The following is a 16205-nucleotide window of genomic DNA, read 5'->3' as shown; positions in this document are numbered from 1 at the left end:
TTGTTGCTGCAGTTACATATATCCCCATACCTAACTATCATGTTTTCAGAATTTGAATGTCTTTATGTTTTTCTGTATTTTGTAGAAAGTTGTAAATATATCTGTTTGGCTCTTTGCTTTATTCTATTGCTTCCAATCAATTAACCACACATTACTTTCTTTATACAGTAGAAATTATATCATTTTTGTAGCAATCTAGGTCACATTTTAAATGAGCTTTCTCCTTTGAAATATTGTTCACACTGGGATAATGAGAATAAGTACAGAAGACAGGTTAGCTGGGTAGTGTAGAGAGGATGTGATGGTCATACTCAACCTTACTGTCCAGGTATTAAGGATATCCATGCTTGAGTCCAGATGGATAAATCAAATTAACTGAGGTACTAATTAAGTCACCTGTGCTTAAGCATGGCTATCCTTAAAACATGAAGCGTAATGGCAGAGTTTGGAAACATCTGTCATATGCCCTTTGTGCCTCAAGTAAACTCATGTCTGTCTGTGAATGGCACAACCTTTGTTCTGTGTCTTACAGAGGAATTTCCTTGTGGCAAAATGAAAATATTCAACCCCAAGTATTCAGCCCGTCTCACGGGGGCAAAGAGAGGACGTAAAGGAGACAGTCCTTGGCAAGTAAGTACATCTAATTGCTTGTCTCAGTAATGCAATAGTGGGATTGACAACAATCAAGTATAAGATTAAGACAGTGATGGATTATAATAGAGGGGCAACAGCAGAGACACAGGGGTATAGATGGCAAGCATAAAAGGAGTCACAGGTAGCAGTCACTCCCTATGTAGTAATGTACTGTAGTAGACGGACCTCATAAGTTGTAACATTCCCAATTTGGTGGCATGTCAGTGAGTAGATCGTACCTGCCGTTCTTCTGGAATCTGCTTGGGAGTGGATCGCTGGTTGGATCAGGGCCGTTCCTCTTCTAGGCTCCTCCTACCACGACAGAGAGACAGGAGACCCCCAGAACCCAGCACAGTAAACATACATTGGGGAAAGTGATGTTCATTTTATTGTGCTGAGACACTTCGTCAAGCTTGTACTGTACTGAATAAAGGTTAAAGTATGCAAGGATACAGCAATACCAATTATATATGCAGTTGCTTGAATCAACTTATGATCACTTTCCAATGCTCATTATAACTTGCTCAATATGACCAGGGCCATAGCTAGGGTAGTGCGGCCGGTGCCATCGCACAGGGCACCACAGATGCTGTTTGGGCCTGTCAAATTTCTGTTTATTATCATTCTTGCTTGTAGCTTCCCCTTATTTCATCCCCAGCATCTCCTGGCCTCTCCTATCTCTTCCCTGGCCCTTCCCCATGAAGCCATGGCTCATTTTGGGTGTATTATGTCCCTTTTAAAAATGAGGGGGGCGCCAATGCTCTTTCTGGCACAGGGCACCCAAAAGTCTAGTTACGACTCTGAATTTGACATTTATAATACTTGTTTTACATTTGCTATTGTCCCTTAATCTTCCCTGTACAGGCTCTCGTCGGTGCACATAAACATAAAGGAGGTGCAGGGAATCACTGTATACTGAGATACAGGAGTGGCTGTGCTGTCCCTGTAACTGTGGCCACTCAGGACATGCACTGTGTTACACTGGTGTTACTAGTATGATCCTGTCTCCCTTACTGCACTGGGGTACAATATAGCTTGCTGCAGTCAAGGCCGGCGTTACTATTAGGCAAGTTTAGGCATGTGCCTAAGGGCGCTGGCCCTAGAGGGCGCCACTGGATCCACACAAAAAAAAAGCGAGAAAGGGATGCCTGTTTCAGTCCCTGCAAGCCTTAGGATCTCTCCCCCAGCCCCTGGCACTGCAATCTCACCTGTCAGTCAGGTAGAGTCAGCACTTAGCAGCAGTGATGACAGCCCTTTCTCCTGCATTCCCCTCCTTCCCTCCGGAGCTGCCAGCCTGTCACTCACATCGGAAGCTCTGCCCTCCTAAGCAGCACGAGGAACAGGCTTGCTGCTGCTGCAGCTGAATGGAGCCAGGTAAGGGTTCTCTGTTCTGTATGTATGAGTGCTGGCAGTGTTAGTGTATGTGTGTATGAGGGCTGGCAGTATTAGTGTATGTATGAGTGCTGGCAGTGTTAGTGTGTGTGTATGTAGGAGTCCTGGTAGTGTGTGTGTATGTATGAGTGCTGTGTGTGTGTCAGTGTCACTGCTGTGCATATTATAAACTGGTGACTTTATGAATTGGAGGGAGCAGGGGCAGTTGCTGAAATGTTGCCTAGTGTGCCTGGAAACCTTGCACCGGCCCTAGCTGCAGTATCTAGGTAACTGTCATTGATGTAGTAAATGTCTCGACACATTGACTTAAATCTTGTAGATGTTCGAATGATTCGAGTCACGAAAAGTTTGGTGTGTTGAGACATGATACTCAGCAGCCTCTCAGTGACAGTCTCCCCCAGAGGATCACGCTGAGCTGCTCAAACACAAGAACTGTTACTGCAACATTAACTCAGGGACAGCACTAAGTGGGGTATAAGCAGTGAGTGACGTGTGAGTGGCGATTTGTGCGCTTACAGCAGGTACTTCCACTCCGAGCTTGTTGCTCTCCAGTCTCCACCACAGCTGCCCGGGCTCCCAGCTCCGATGCCCTCTGGGCACTGGCAGTGGCTAGCCCGCCCGAGCCTCCCCAATCACCACATAAACAAGCTCTGCAGTGTGTGGCACTTTGGGTGACTCCCGGGACACAGCACCCTGACCCGAGTCTGACACCTCGCTGGGGAACTGTGGGGAGGCTGCTGCTGGGTCATGGTGGTGCGCTTACCTCCCAGGGGTGTGCACTGTAGTGATGGGCAATGGCGCTCTGGGTGACACCCCTCCCGGGAGGGAGAATTAATGCTGCTGCTGCAGAGCAGGGATCAGCAAGTGTGGGGCTGCAGGCGGAGCTGTTGGTGTCACCCCTGCGTGCCCAGTGCTGCACCCTTACTCAAGTGCTGCAAATATTGTGACTGGCACAGTCAGTCTGGCAGTTTCTGCATTCCAGAAGAACCGTGCGCCAAGACACTATCTCGAGCCACATGGCTTGACTCAGTTCAATGTCTCACTTTGCCCATCGCTAGTACACGGTTGTTGCTAGATCCAAGTTGAAGAAAGGACCTCTGACGTCACAACCACGTGGCTGCTACGGCAGGGGCCGGTCAGCTACCAGTGTTACTATCCATGTGGGCCCCCCCTTTTGTCACCGGTCACGTTGTTGGTACCTCAGAGGTCCTGTAAGGCACCTCGTTCTAGACCTAACTGATCTGGCAATGGTTACTCACTGTGTCCCTCTGTAGCAATAGCAGGTTCTCTGCAAATGGCTCTGTCCTCTGTTAGCTCTCGGAACGGGCCAATCTGTCTCTGGGTATCCTCACGGGCAATGCAGCTCAGTTCACTACCCTGGCTCTCCTAAGACATGATGTGTGCCCAGAAAATCAGCCTCTGCTCATAATATGCCTGCTCCTCACCCAGTCTTGTGCAGGACTTACTGGTCTTCTCTACCTCTGCCCCCAACAGCCTAGTCTCCCTTCTAAGGCTGGTAGCAGAACCATCTCCAGGGGATCAGCAGGGTCCTAACTCCTGGCCGTTAACCCCATTCTGGGGAAAACATTGCTGGTTTGGGGGTATCACAAATTGATTTTGTAAACTTTAAATCCTTTATCTGAAGCTACAATAATTTGTTCCTGTCAGTGACCCTTCCTTAGTCTCCCACTTCACCTGTGGCTGGCTATGTTGCATATAGAGTAATGGTTTTGTGACTTGTTTTATGCAGGCTGTTTTCCCATTGTCCAGCGCTGAGCATTACCGTGGCACTTTGCTGATAATAATAATAATGATTTGTTCCTGACCAGCAGTACCCCTGCTTCCTCTTGTGATTGCAGGCTTTACTGCTGCACGAGAAGAAGTTTTGCTGTGGCGGAGTCCTGATTCACCCATTATGGGTTCTGACCGCAGCTCATTGTTTGGCACGGCCTGGAAAGTACTTTGTGTGGCTGGGTAAGTGTTTGTCCATGTAACTGATGAACTACTTATGTGTCTTTTATTCACACTTTTACTGCAGCAAACATTTTCCTTGGTTATAAAGTTTTCACTGACTCCATTGTACTCCATAGAAGGCAGCAGACTGGATTATCTGTTAAAGGAAATAATATCCACCTATATGATTTACCCAGTCCCATCCCATATGGCCTGTGCATGACTGAAACGCGTTAGTGGCTCTTACCGCTCAGTCTTACTCTTCCCTGTCACTCAGAAATTGCCTACAGAAATTAACAGTCCATACACTATTATGTTGCCACTACTAAGGGATTCTTTTTAAAGCTACTCTACAGTACACAGTTCAACAAAATGCATTTAACACCTGTAAAATGGAGTATTTTACTATCTAGCTCTTAAAGGGTTACCACACTGCTTACATTCATTTACATTAAAGTCATTTATGGGTTTATCACAATACAAAAATAAGAATCCACATATAATCAGATAGGTGAGTAGTAGTTTATTCTAGATTAACTAGGGTACAAACAGGGTTTTGGGAATATGGTGGACCCTTCATCATTTGTGCCTAGAAAAGGCACATTTGGGGGAGAGTACTACCGGTTAGTCGATGTAGGGTCACGGCATTTTCTTTCATGCATGAGCACTTAAAGTTATTCAGGAGGTTCAAGCAATCAGGAGTAATTCTACACTCTTTTGATGAGACCATTCCGATAGATTTATTAGTTTATTATATAATTGCCTTTTACGTCATTTTTTTTTTTTTTTTTTTTTAATTCAATAAGTTTTTATTGATTTTATAATAACATAAACAAAACGAGTACACATATATTGACTCCATTACAAATTATGCCTATTACAAACTCGGTAAAGAGCAAAATCTCGAACATATGAAGCCTGCTTTTGTTCAAGTGTATGACAATTTGCACAGATATTGACTCAGAGAATAATATTCGGTATCACCTTCTTAAATGGCATAATTCCCAATAGAGAACATAGAGTAAAACACCCAACAACAAATAATAAATGGCAGACAGAGTACCACATACAATATACAAAAATACATATAATCAGGCAATAAACATAAGTAAAGACAAATAATCAATATATCAGGATATAAAGAGCACCACATAGTATATCAATAAACAGTAAGAGCTCATAGGCGCCATATGGGCTCATTTACCAAGTATAAAACATAAATAGCCAGTGTTAGAGTCATATACAAGTACAAAAGTACCTTACATCTTAAGCCTGATACATAATAATTGCAAAATATGACTAAATAAAATTAACAAATATTAATAATAATCTGCCATAAATCAAAACAAATCAAAACCCTCCAAAACAACCCATCCTATAACCCCCCACCCTGTATGGCCTAACCCCAACCCAGGCATACTTGGATCCCAATTCCCCTTAACCAACCTAAAAAATAAGATAAAACAGGGGCAATAGACTAAGTGGCCTTAAGCTAGTGGAGGCCAACCCCAGCTTGCAACAGGCCTCCAGAATAATTAAATCAAAAACCCTTCCCCCCTCAGCAAGGAAACCAAAGACAAGGATATAAGGAGTACTTATATATCAGAAATATAACCCCTACTACCTCCCAGCCTAAATAAAACATATATATATATATATATATATATATATATACACATACATATACGCACATACATATATACATATCTTGCACAGGATAATTGACAGGGGCAATAGGCATTTGAAACATCAGAATATATACTTGTATATCAGTGCGGAAAAAATGAAAACTTGCAGAAAAGGCATCAAAAGTGCGACAAATATATGAGACTGCAGAGCACTAATCAGGCCAAGCCTCAGATTCTTGCAAAATAGTAAAGAAAAAAGGAATCTCGGACCATCCCACCCAAACACAAACAGAAAAGTACATATACTGAAATGTTGAATTCAGAATCTTCAGCACAATATATGAGGCAAAAATATGAGCTTTTTGGAGAGGCATCACGGATTCGAAGTGCCCATTAGCTGAGAAATCAACGGCCTGGGATGTAATCTCAACCTCGGCAATGGCATCAAATGGTATCGGATATATCATTCTCCAAAACTTGAAGACAGTTAGACTAGCAAAAGCAGGATTATCGCCACACTCCATAATGGGAATGCATGTCTCCATATCAGCGAACCGTGTCTTAGTATACGGTAAACCATAACGTGGAAAAGGCAGCACCTCGTACAAATTTGCCAGACGAGCCACAAGCCTCTTCTCGGACTCAACAATAGCAACGAGGAGACGATCCATATTAATCAGAGATGTATGACCACAGAAGGGAGATAATATATATATATATATATATATATATATATATATATATATATACAGTCAGGTCCATAAATATTGGGACATTGACAGAATTTTCATATTTTGGCCTCTATTCACCACCACAATGGCTTTGAAATGAAACAAACAAGATGTGATTTAACTGCAGACTTTCAGATTTAATTTGAGGGTAATTACATCCAAATCAGGTAAACGGTGTAGGAATTACAATGGTGCATCCCACTTTTTAAGGGGCCAAAAGTAATGGGACAAACTAAACAATCCTAAATCTAACTTTCACTTTTTAATACTTTGTTGCAAATCCTTTGCAGGCAATTACAGCCTGAAGTCTAGAACGTATAGACATCACCAGACGCTGGGTTTCATCCCTAGTGATGCTCCGCCAGGCCTCTACTGCAAATGTCTTCAGTTCCTGCTTGTTCTTGGGGCATTTTCCCTTCAGTTTTGTCTTCATCAAGTGAAATGCCTGCTCAATCGGATTCAGGTCAGGGGATTGACTTAGCCATTGCATAACATTCCACTTTTTAGCCTTAAAAAACTCTCTGGTTGTTTTTGCAGTATGCTTCGGGTCATTGTCCATCTGCACTGTGAAGCGCTGTCCAATGAGTTCTGAAGCATTTGACTGAATATGAGCACATTAATATTGCCCGAAACACTTCAGAATTCATTCTGCTACTTTTGTTAGCAGTCACATCATCAATAAATACAAGGGAACCAGTTCCATTGGCAGCCATACATGCCCACGCCATGACACTACCACCACCATGTTTCACTGATGAGGTGGTATGTTTTGGATCATGAGCAGTTCCTTTCCTTCTCTTCTCTTCCCGTCACTCTGGTACAAGTTGATCTTTGTCTCATCTGTCAATAGGATGTTGTTCCAGAACTGTAATGGCTTTTTTAGATGTTGTTTGGCAAACTCTAATCTGGTCTTCCTGTTTTTGTGGCTCACCAATGGTTTGCATCTTCTGGTGAACCCTCTATATTCACTCTTGTGAAGTCTTCTCTTGATTGTTGACTTTGACACATATACATCTACCTCCTGGAGAGTGTTCTTGATTTGGCCAACTGTTGTGAAGGGGTTTTTCTTCACCGGGAAAATAATTATTTTGTCATCCACCACAGTTGTTTTCCGTGGTCTTCCGGGTCTTTTGGTGTTGCTGAGCTCTCCGGTGCATTCTTTCTTTTTAAGAATGTTCCAAACAGTTGATTTGGCCACACCTAATGTTTTTGCTATCTCTCTGATGGATCTCATATTGAGAGTTGACAGCAACTGATTCCAAATGCAAATGTCACACCTAGAATCAACTCCAGACCTTTTACCTGCTTAATTGATAATGAAATAACGAGGGAATAGCCCACACCTGTCCATGAAATAGCTTTTGAGTTGATAGTCCCATTACTTTTGGCCCCTTAAAAAGTGTGAGGCACATATTGAAACTGTTGTAATTCCTACACCGTTCACCCGATTTGGATGTAATTACCCTCAAATTAAATCTGAAAGTCTGCAGTTAAAGCACATCTTGTTTGTTTAATTTCAAAACCATTGTGGTGGTGAATAGAGGCCAAAATCTGAAAATTCTGTCAATGTCCCAATATTTATGGACCTGACTGTATATCAAATCAGGAGATGAGAATAGTACAAAACTTCCAGAGGACGATCCCTAAGTATAGTATAGGAAGTCTCAGTGACTAGCAGACAGGATGATAAGGCAGTGAGGATCCAGAGAATAAGCCATAGCAGCAGACCCAGTTATCACACTCCCACCCTGGAGAGCATAGGAGAAATGTAACAATAGCTGTACCTCCAGCCCAGAGACTGTTACCGACACAGAGCAGCGCTTCAAGATGGCGGCCGCAGTCGGGAGCTTCAGGACTGTAAAAAACTCACAGAGCTGTAATTTGCCAGAGACAGGATTTGCCACCTATCCAGCTTTCCAAAACATAGACCGGGTGACAGATGTAACCAGCGCTGGAATCAGGAGCCGCATCAGATGCCAGAGGCAGATCCAAGATGGCGCCCGCAACGAGGTGTTACTGAAGGAGAGACTGTCAACGCCTGTATCTCTCCAGCCAAAGAAGATAGGCAGACCAAGGAACTCCTGGAACATGGAGAGGTAAGTAGCCAACAAAAGTTGAGCGTAAGGGTCAAGGCAAATGATCCAGGATACGTGTATCGGATTTTTGGGCCTAGGAGCTATGGATTCAGCCTCCTATCACTAGCTCGTCCAGGCCACGCCCCTCATATTTTTATTTATATACCCTATTGATTATATGTGCTTCTCGGTGGCGGAACTAGAGAGTGGTGGGCCCAGGTGCAAGAATATGCTTTGGGCCCCCAGTAGCGGTCCCCCTGTGCAGTGCCCCCAGTAGGGCCACATATACAGTGCCCCCAGTAGTGGTCCCCCTATGCAGTGCCCCCAGAAGAGGTCCCCCCTATGCAGTTCCCCCAGTAGTAGTGCCCCATATGCATTGCCCCAGTTGTCGTCCCCCCTATGCAGTGCCCCCAGTAGTACCCCCCATGCATTGCCCCCAGTAGTAGTCCCCCTTGTGCAATGCCCCAGTAGTAGTTCCCCCTATGCATTGTCCCCAGTAAGCCCTCCTATGCATTGCCCCAGTAGTAGTCCACCTATGCATTGCCCCTAGTAGTAACCCCCCCTATGCATTGCCCCCAGTAGTAACCCCCCCTATGTATTGCCCCCAGTAGTAATCCCCTCTATGTATTGCCCCCAGTAGTAATCCCCCCTATGCATTGCCCCAGTAGTAATCCCCCTTATACAGTGCCCCCAGAAGTGGTCCCCCCTAGACAGTGCCCCTTATGCATTGCCCCAGTAGTAAATCCCCCTATGCATTGCCCCCAGTAGTAGTTCCCCCCTATGCAGTGCCCCCAGTAGTAGTTCCCCCCTATGCATTGCCCCCAGTAGTAAATCCCCCCTATTCATTGCCCCCTTTAGTAGCCCCCCCTATGCATTGCCCCAGTAGTAATGCCCCCAGTAGTAGTCCCCCCTATGCATTTCCCCCAGTAGTAGTCCCCCTATGCATTGCCCCCAGTAATAGTCCCCCCTATGCATTGCCTCAGTAGTAATCCCCCCTATGCATTGCCCCCAGTAGTAACTCCCTATGCAGTGCCCCCAGTAATAGTCTTCCCTATGCAGTGCCCCCAGAAGTAGTCCCCCTTATGCATTGCCCCCAGTAGTAGTCCCGCCTATACATTGCCCCCAGTAGTAGTCCCCCATATACAGTGCCCCCAGTAGCGGCACCTTCCCATGCTGTGGTAATTCCTGGGCCCCCTTACACACACACACGCACACAAAAAAACACAACTTACCTGAATCCCCGCTCCTGCCGCGACCGCTGCTGTCCGCTCCTCCCAGCCCGCACTGCACTATGGGAGAGACGTCATGACGTCTCTCCCATCACCTGCTGCAGGGGGAGACGGAAGGCGGAGCTCATGAGTGAGCTACAACCAGCTCCCTCTGTGGACGCAGCAGCCAATGAGAGTCTGCCTGACTCTCATTGGCTGCTATAATAAACACACTGCTGCCGCTGGCGGCTGTGTGTTTGTTACTGTGTAGTGCTGACTGCTCTCACTGCGGTTTGCACTACACTTGTGGGGCCCGGGGGGGGGACACTGGTGGCGGGTGCAGCAGCGGCTATGGGCCCCTGCGCCACAGCGGGCCCTGGTGCAAGCCACCGGCTGCACCGCCGCTAGTTCCGCCACTGCTTCTTTTATATATATCAATGAGGATTAGTCCATGGACCCTGTATACTGCCTGCACAACACACAAAGAATACACATTTTCAGGACTTTGAGGTGAATATGCTATCCCTATTATATTCAGTAATCTGTGAGACTAGTGTCAAATTATATCCATTGAAGTACAGCGTGACAGCGAGTGCTCTGGCACTGCCATGCTTGAGTTTGGTGCCTTTTCCACGTTTCCAAATGCCCAGCAATGCTATGCTGCTATTTTGCCTCCTCCATAAGGATCAGTATGCTAGGTGAGAAATCTTTGTACACACGGGAGCTCATTCAGACCAGTTTGCTAGAGGCGTACGCTCGCTCCCAGCGTATGCAAATTTGACTTAGTGACGGCATGGCAGGCGATCGCACGGCAAGGCATAAGCATGCCCACTATGTCTTGGCGTGCGATCGTTTGGTGTATGTAGACGACCATCAGCATGTCTTAAGACACCCACTAGCGCACGTCATCTCCAGGAAGTGTATGCAACCATCGGTACATCGAGAACCATCGGAAGCGAACGCAGCGCTTGTGATTGACTCTACCCTACCGCAAGCACTGCGAGCACTTCAGTGTAAAATACAACCAAGTGACGTGTACAGTGACGCATCTTTGTTAATTATGCACACCCATAAAACTCCGTTTTGACTCCCAGACTTGACTGCGTTTGCAGCACCACTCGCCGTTCAAAAGCACCTTCCCCTGTTGCCACCCACAAACGGCACATTCTGTCACTCAAAGTAGCGTCCAGTCTGTTTACTATGAGCGCACAATTCCCGATCGCAGTGACTGGTTTGTGCTGCGTATTTTACCGCATACGCATGCGCAGGAGGGCGACTATCGGCCATAGCGACTATCGGCCATAGAGTAATTTTGTGCACAGACCAAGCCTTTATCCATTACCTGTATATGTCTACCAGTAAATGAACCTTTGTACAGCCTCCCACACAGACCATCCTTTTCCCATAACCCAGCACCGCTGCTGTGTACCTGCACTGCCTGAGGGGGGAGTGGCAGTCCTGGGTGTTGGGAACTGATGTGTTGCTGTCAGAGCCAGTTCATGATTTTAGTGTCTGATTGCAGATGTCTATTTATTTTCAAGTACTAAGCAGCCTGAAAACTATTTACAATGGGTCCTATATTATGGGTGGGCAGTAATACAAGAACAAGTAGTATAAGGAAGAGAGTACAAATACAAGAAAGTTTCTATTTAATTTTTTCTTTACATTAATGATCACAAATCTAGAAAATATTCCACTTTACCTTAACAGTCCTTCTACCTGGCGGCGGCACAGGGGACATTTGTCCCCCTCAACAATTGCCCCCTTTGCACGATAGTTAGGGGGGAGAGTGTAATGTAGATGACTAATTCCCATCATTGCACTAAGCTGAGCACAGTCACACACAATACTGGGCATGTGCACACCACACCCCCCACTGCAGATGCCACCTCGCAGCCACCTTCTAATCCTTAGCACTTCTCAGGCTTATGTGATGTATTTAATAGGTAATAGGGAGAGGCCCCTCCGCCTTTATAGTACTAAGAGGGAAAACCTTAGAGTATTAGGTTTATTTGGGTTATGATATTAGGGATACGTTATTAGGGTTGGTGTATCAGTTTGGGTTAGGGTATTCGGGTCAGATTAGGTGTTGGGGTATTAGGGATGATGTAGGGTTTAGCGGTTAGAGTATTAGGGTTAGAGGTTATGGTTAGGGTGAGGTTTGAGTTTAGGGTTGAGTTAGGGTCAGGGGAGGGATGCTTTGCATGAATGAAGAATGCAAATATAGTGCTATGGATTGTTTGAGGGAAGGGGGGCCCCAAAGTGTTGTCTTGCCTAGGGCCCCCTGAGGTCTAAATCCGGCTCTTTGAGCGCATTGGCATCAGGAAAGGATGGCAGTGAGTGGAGGGAGGTGCATTATCCAGGATCTGTGTATTCTTTTGAGTTAATAGGTTGCGCTTATCACACAGTGCCACACTCAAGGGATACACAATCTCCAATTTTAATAATAAAAAAGTTCACATAACAATGAATATAAATATACACATGTATTTAAAACATCATATATCAATATAATGACTGTAGTATACCGCTGGCAAACAAACGGAAAGTAAATGAGGGATGATTCATATGTGTATCCACATCTGAAATTGCTGTTATAGTATGGAATGTATCCAATATGGAGATGCATGCAATATAGTAGCAAATGTATTCATACTGGATACATTTGCTACTATATTGCATTCATCTCCATATTGGATAAATAATATTTATTAGACTATTTCTAACAAGGATTGTATAACAATAATAATAGTACAAGACAACTGAGCCAATGAAAGTTATTTATTGTATCTTCATATTATATTAATACAAAGCAAGAACTTCAGCTGAATTGTATGGTCTATTCAACTACATATATGAAGTATATATTTTTAATAATTGTGGTCTATATTTCCATCTTAATACCTTGGATATTGTACAAAAAATTTGAGATTAAGATTTATTATCTATATAATTATCAGTCCAGTTAACTATCTTTCTATTATCTATCTTTTACATACTGTATTATTGTTTTTCTATATGTAATTAAGTTAATAATGGTTTTTCTACTGTTTTTTTTATCTATGGTGGTTTGAATTTTTTCATAAATATCCAGTACCAATGCTCAATTTATTTTTTGATTTGTGTTAGCAATTATTATTCTTTAGAACATACTCACTGAAAAAGTACACATAAGAATCGTACTGGATCTTAGCCTCCATTTACGTATCTCTCTGTAAATGTCACACCACAGGTGAATATGAACGTTGGGAACTGGAAAACACAGAGCAGCAGATCTATGTGTCTAAGTTCATCCTGCATCCTGAATACAATCCTATGACTACAGATAATGACATTGCCCTACTGCAACTCAAAACTCCAGCTGTGTATAGCACATATGTGTTGCCCATTTGTCTACCAAGTCAACGACTTGCTGAAACACATCTGACACTAGAGGGCACTGAGACCATAGTAACTGGCTGGGGAAGCCAGGATGGATCATTGCGAAACAGCTCTAAGATCCTCAATGTAATACAAATCCCCATAGTTGCGCATGAGAATTGCTCTGACATTATGCAGAACTATGTATCTGGTAATATGTTATGTGCTGGAAGGTTGGGGGACAATATGGATGCTTGCGCTAGAGACAGTGGGGGGCCCATGGTCACCATGTTTGGAGACACCTGGTTTCTTATTGGCTTAGTGAGCTGGGGAGAGGGATGCGGAAGATTGGATAATTTTGGAGTATATACCAAGGTAGATCGTTACCTTGAATGGATCAGTCAGCAAATAGCAAACTACAAAGAAGAAATAAAAGAAATAAAGTCAAATAAACAAAAATCAAGTAAAAGCTGATATGTTAGGACTCGCCTTGTCCAAATGCATTTCAATGATAATCCGATATTACAACCATTTTTAGGAAAACTGTGTTTTTACCCATGTTAGAACAAGCATGGAAATATATTATTTGTCATTTTATTTGGAGGGGATTGTGTTATGGAAAACTGTATTTTAGTTTCACAATTAAAAACATTGGCCCTCATTCAGAGCCACTCGCAAACAGCAGTATGCTCGTTGTGTTCCGATGTTGACTAACCGCACATGCGTCGGTGTAACACTGCGCATGTGCGTACGGCAGATTGCGAGTTTTTTTGGTCTCGTTCGTCAAATAGCGTACAGGAAGTGACCTGTCAAATGTGTTTGACAGAACAGGGCGTTTTTGGGTGTTGACGGGGGTGGAGATGGAAAAACGCAGGCGTGGCGAGGCGTTTTTGGGGCGTACATACATTAGCAGATGCGAGCGTAAAATGTGTACGGACCGACTCATACGTCACTGGATGATCCTCTTTCCCTTCAAAATGCTCGCACAGCTTAGGGTCTGGATTACTCGACCACATTGGCGATGGTCTTCACCTCCATCCCGGCACTCTTCGATGTTGCTGCGATTAATCGCGGGTGGTCTGAACAGCAATTAGTGGTGGATTGAAAAGCGGCTTGGTATGTGTATTGAAAGTAGTTTTTTGTGTTAGCACAGAAGCGTACGCAGGTGGAAATCATAGCTGCTAATGTGATGATTACACAATCAATTTACGTACATTTGTGGTATTTTCTTTGTGGCTCAATTTGTTGGTTAGGGCCTATTGTAACAATAATGTCATCATGTTTTTTTGGTTTTTCCCTTTTTCTTTTGGCCTGTTGAATTTGCCTCGTTATGTTAAATTTGAAACTTTTCTTAAAGAGCACTTTTTTGGGGGGCCATGTAAAATGTGGTTCTTGCCAGTTTGTGCCTTTTGGCCCAGGATTAAAGGTAATCCATTGTGACAATAATGTGAGAATACAATGTCAGTTTTTTATTTTATTTTTATTGCTCAAAGAAAAAATCACAATTCTAAAATTTTTGGCCAAAGTTTTTTGGCAGGGTTCATTTCCAAAGTTACAATAATTGGGCCAAAATAAAAGATTTATGAAATGTAGAACACAAAATTAAAAACAATTCACAAGAAAGGAGAGGGAAGTTTTGACCAGAAAGGAATATGAGCCAAGCACAGAAGGAGTGTGGGAAAAGTCGCCATTGCTGTCACCGTTTTTTCACCCGTTTGGCTGGGGGAGGGAGGGCGCCAGACCGGGTCCGGGATGTCATCGGGCTTGCCTGTCCAGAGGCAGATGTTGTGGCCTCTGGACTAGGCACAGGGCTAGGCACATTTGGAGGATTGGCTGATGTTGTGCCAGAGGTGGAGGATCCTGATGTTCCGGCAGGAAAGGAGGTCGGCTCCACCATGTGCTGGCGAACGAGCTGCTCCAGGGCATTGGCGATGCGGATGTTGGCCCTGGTATTTTCCGCCAGGGCCTGACCAATGGTCACGTTGGCCGCAGCATTTTGCTCCAGGGCCTCAGCCACCCGTAGCAGACTGGCGTCCATCCTCTGCAGAATCTCCGTATGGAAATCCGATTTGAAATTGAGTTCTGTGAGGAGGGCCACTGCCTGCGAGGGGGATTGCCCTGGACTGGCTTCTGCAGGGTCCTCAGCCGGATGTACTGGTTCCTCCCCTGCAGAGCCAGCAGAAATTCGGCGGCCAAGGCTCCCCTCTGGAGCAGACTCATCCGCCTGTGTCTCTGTTAGGAAAAATGAGAAAAGACTCACATTAGAATCTACATATTGGCCCACTAACATTTCAGAGTTGGTGACATCACAAGATTTACCTGGGACAACATGAGGAGCCGCAAAGTCTGGCATGTCCGTATCCATGTTGGACACGCCAAACACCTCCACAGGCTGCACACACCCCTGTGCCAGCTCTTCTAAATCCGTCAACTCCAATGACACAGGGGTGGGACCCCCACCTGTCCCCCTTGCATGCCTAGCCCTGTCCGCGAGTTTTTGCTTTAGGCGATATTTGAAGTCGCCCCATCTGTGGGAAAAAATGGAAGCCATTATCCTTTTGTTTAAAATGGTGTTTGTTTTTAGGGGGGGCAAGTGTTTACTTACCGCCGTTTGACATCCCGGGTTAGACGGACATAATCACCCACCCTATTGACAGCAACGGCTACCTCTTCCCACATTCTCCACTTCTGGCTTATACTCATATTCCTGTCTGCCTGTGGCAGGATGTCCACACACTTCTGAATCAAAACCTCCATCTCCTTTCTTGTGAAATGTGGCTGCCTTTTTTTTTTTGCAGCTTTGGCCGGAATACTGGGCCCAGCAGCCTCTTCCATGTCATCCTCCTCACCTATTTGTGTAAATATTCAGATTTCTCTAATTCACAACTTGCCCAATCTTATGTTTCAAATTAATCATTGATACAAAATGCATGAAAGACTTACCGCCTGACTCTTGGCCATTGTTTCCCTGGTCTGTAGCCATGTCTGAGGTCCAAACAAGAAATACACCAGAATTTAAATGTGTTTTCGTGACGTATTTATACATGCGTCCTTATTTTGCGACCGCATCATTGATTGTGCGTTCCTATGATCCCTCCTTAATTTGTGCGGGAAACGAAACACTATTTATGGCTTGGTGTGTCTCGAGTCGAGGTGGCGTTTTTGGATTGTTGGAGGTTACCTTGGTTAGAGTTTCTTGTTTGCGGATAAAGGAGTTGGCGTTTG

At 44.6% G+C, this 16205-nt stretch overlaps 1 protein-coding gene across 1 annotated transcript in view; it reads left to right on the top strand.

Moving 5' to 3' along the window:
• Positions 1-13454, top strand: part of LOC148517020 (vitamin K-dependent protein C-like) — a 43466-nt gene extending 30012 nt beyond the window's left edge. Inside the window, exons 6-8 of the mRNA XM_088479266.1 lie at positions 533-630; positions 3885-3999; positions 12853-13454. Coding sequence (XP_088335392.1) covers positions 533-630; positions 3885-3999; positions 12853-13454 — 815 coding nt within the window. The remainder of the gene's footprint in view (positions 1-532; positions 631-3884; positions 4000-12852) is intronic.
• Positions 13455-16205: the final 2751 nt, after the last annotated feature.

Source organism: Taudactylus pleione, unplaced genomic scaffold (genome assembly GCF_031769625.1).
Source record: "Taudactylus pleione unplaced genomic scaffold, aTauple2 ptg000229l, whole genome shotgun sequence".
Classification (NCBI taxonomy): Eukaryota; Metazoa; Chordata; class Amphibia; order Anura; family Myobatrachidae; genus Taudactylus; species Taudactylus pleione.
The sequence above is the reverse complement of the archived record's forward strand: the minus strand, read 5'-3'. Positions and strand labels throughout refer to the sequence as shown.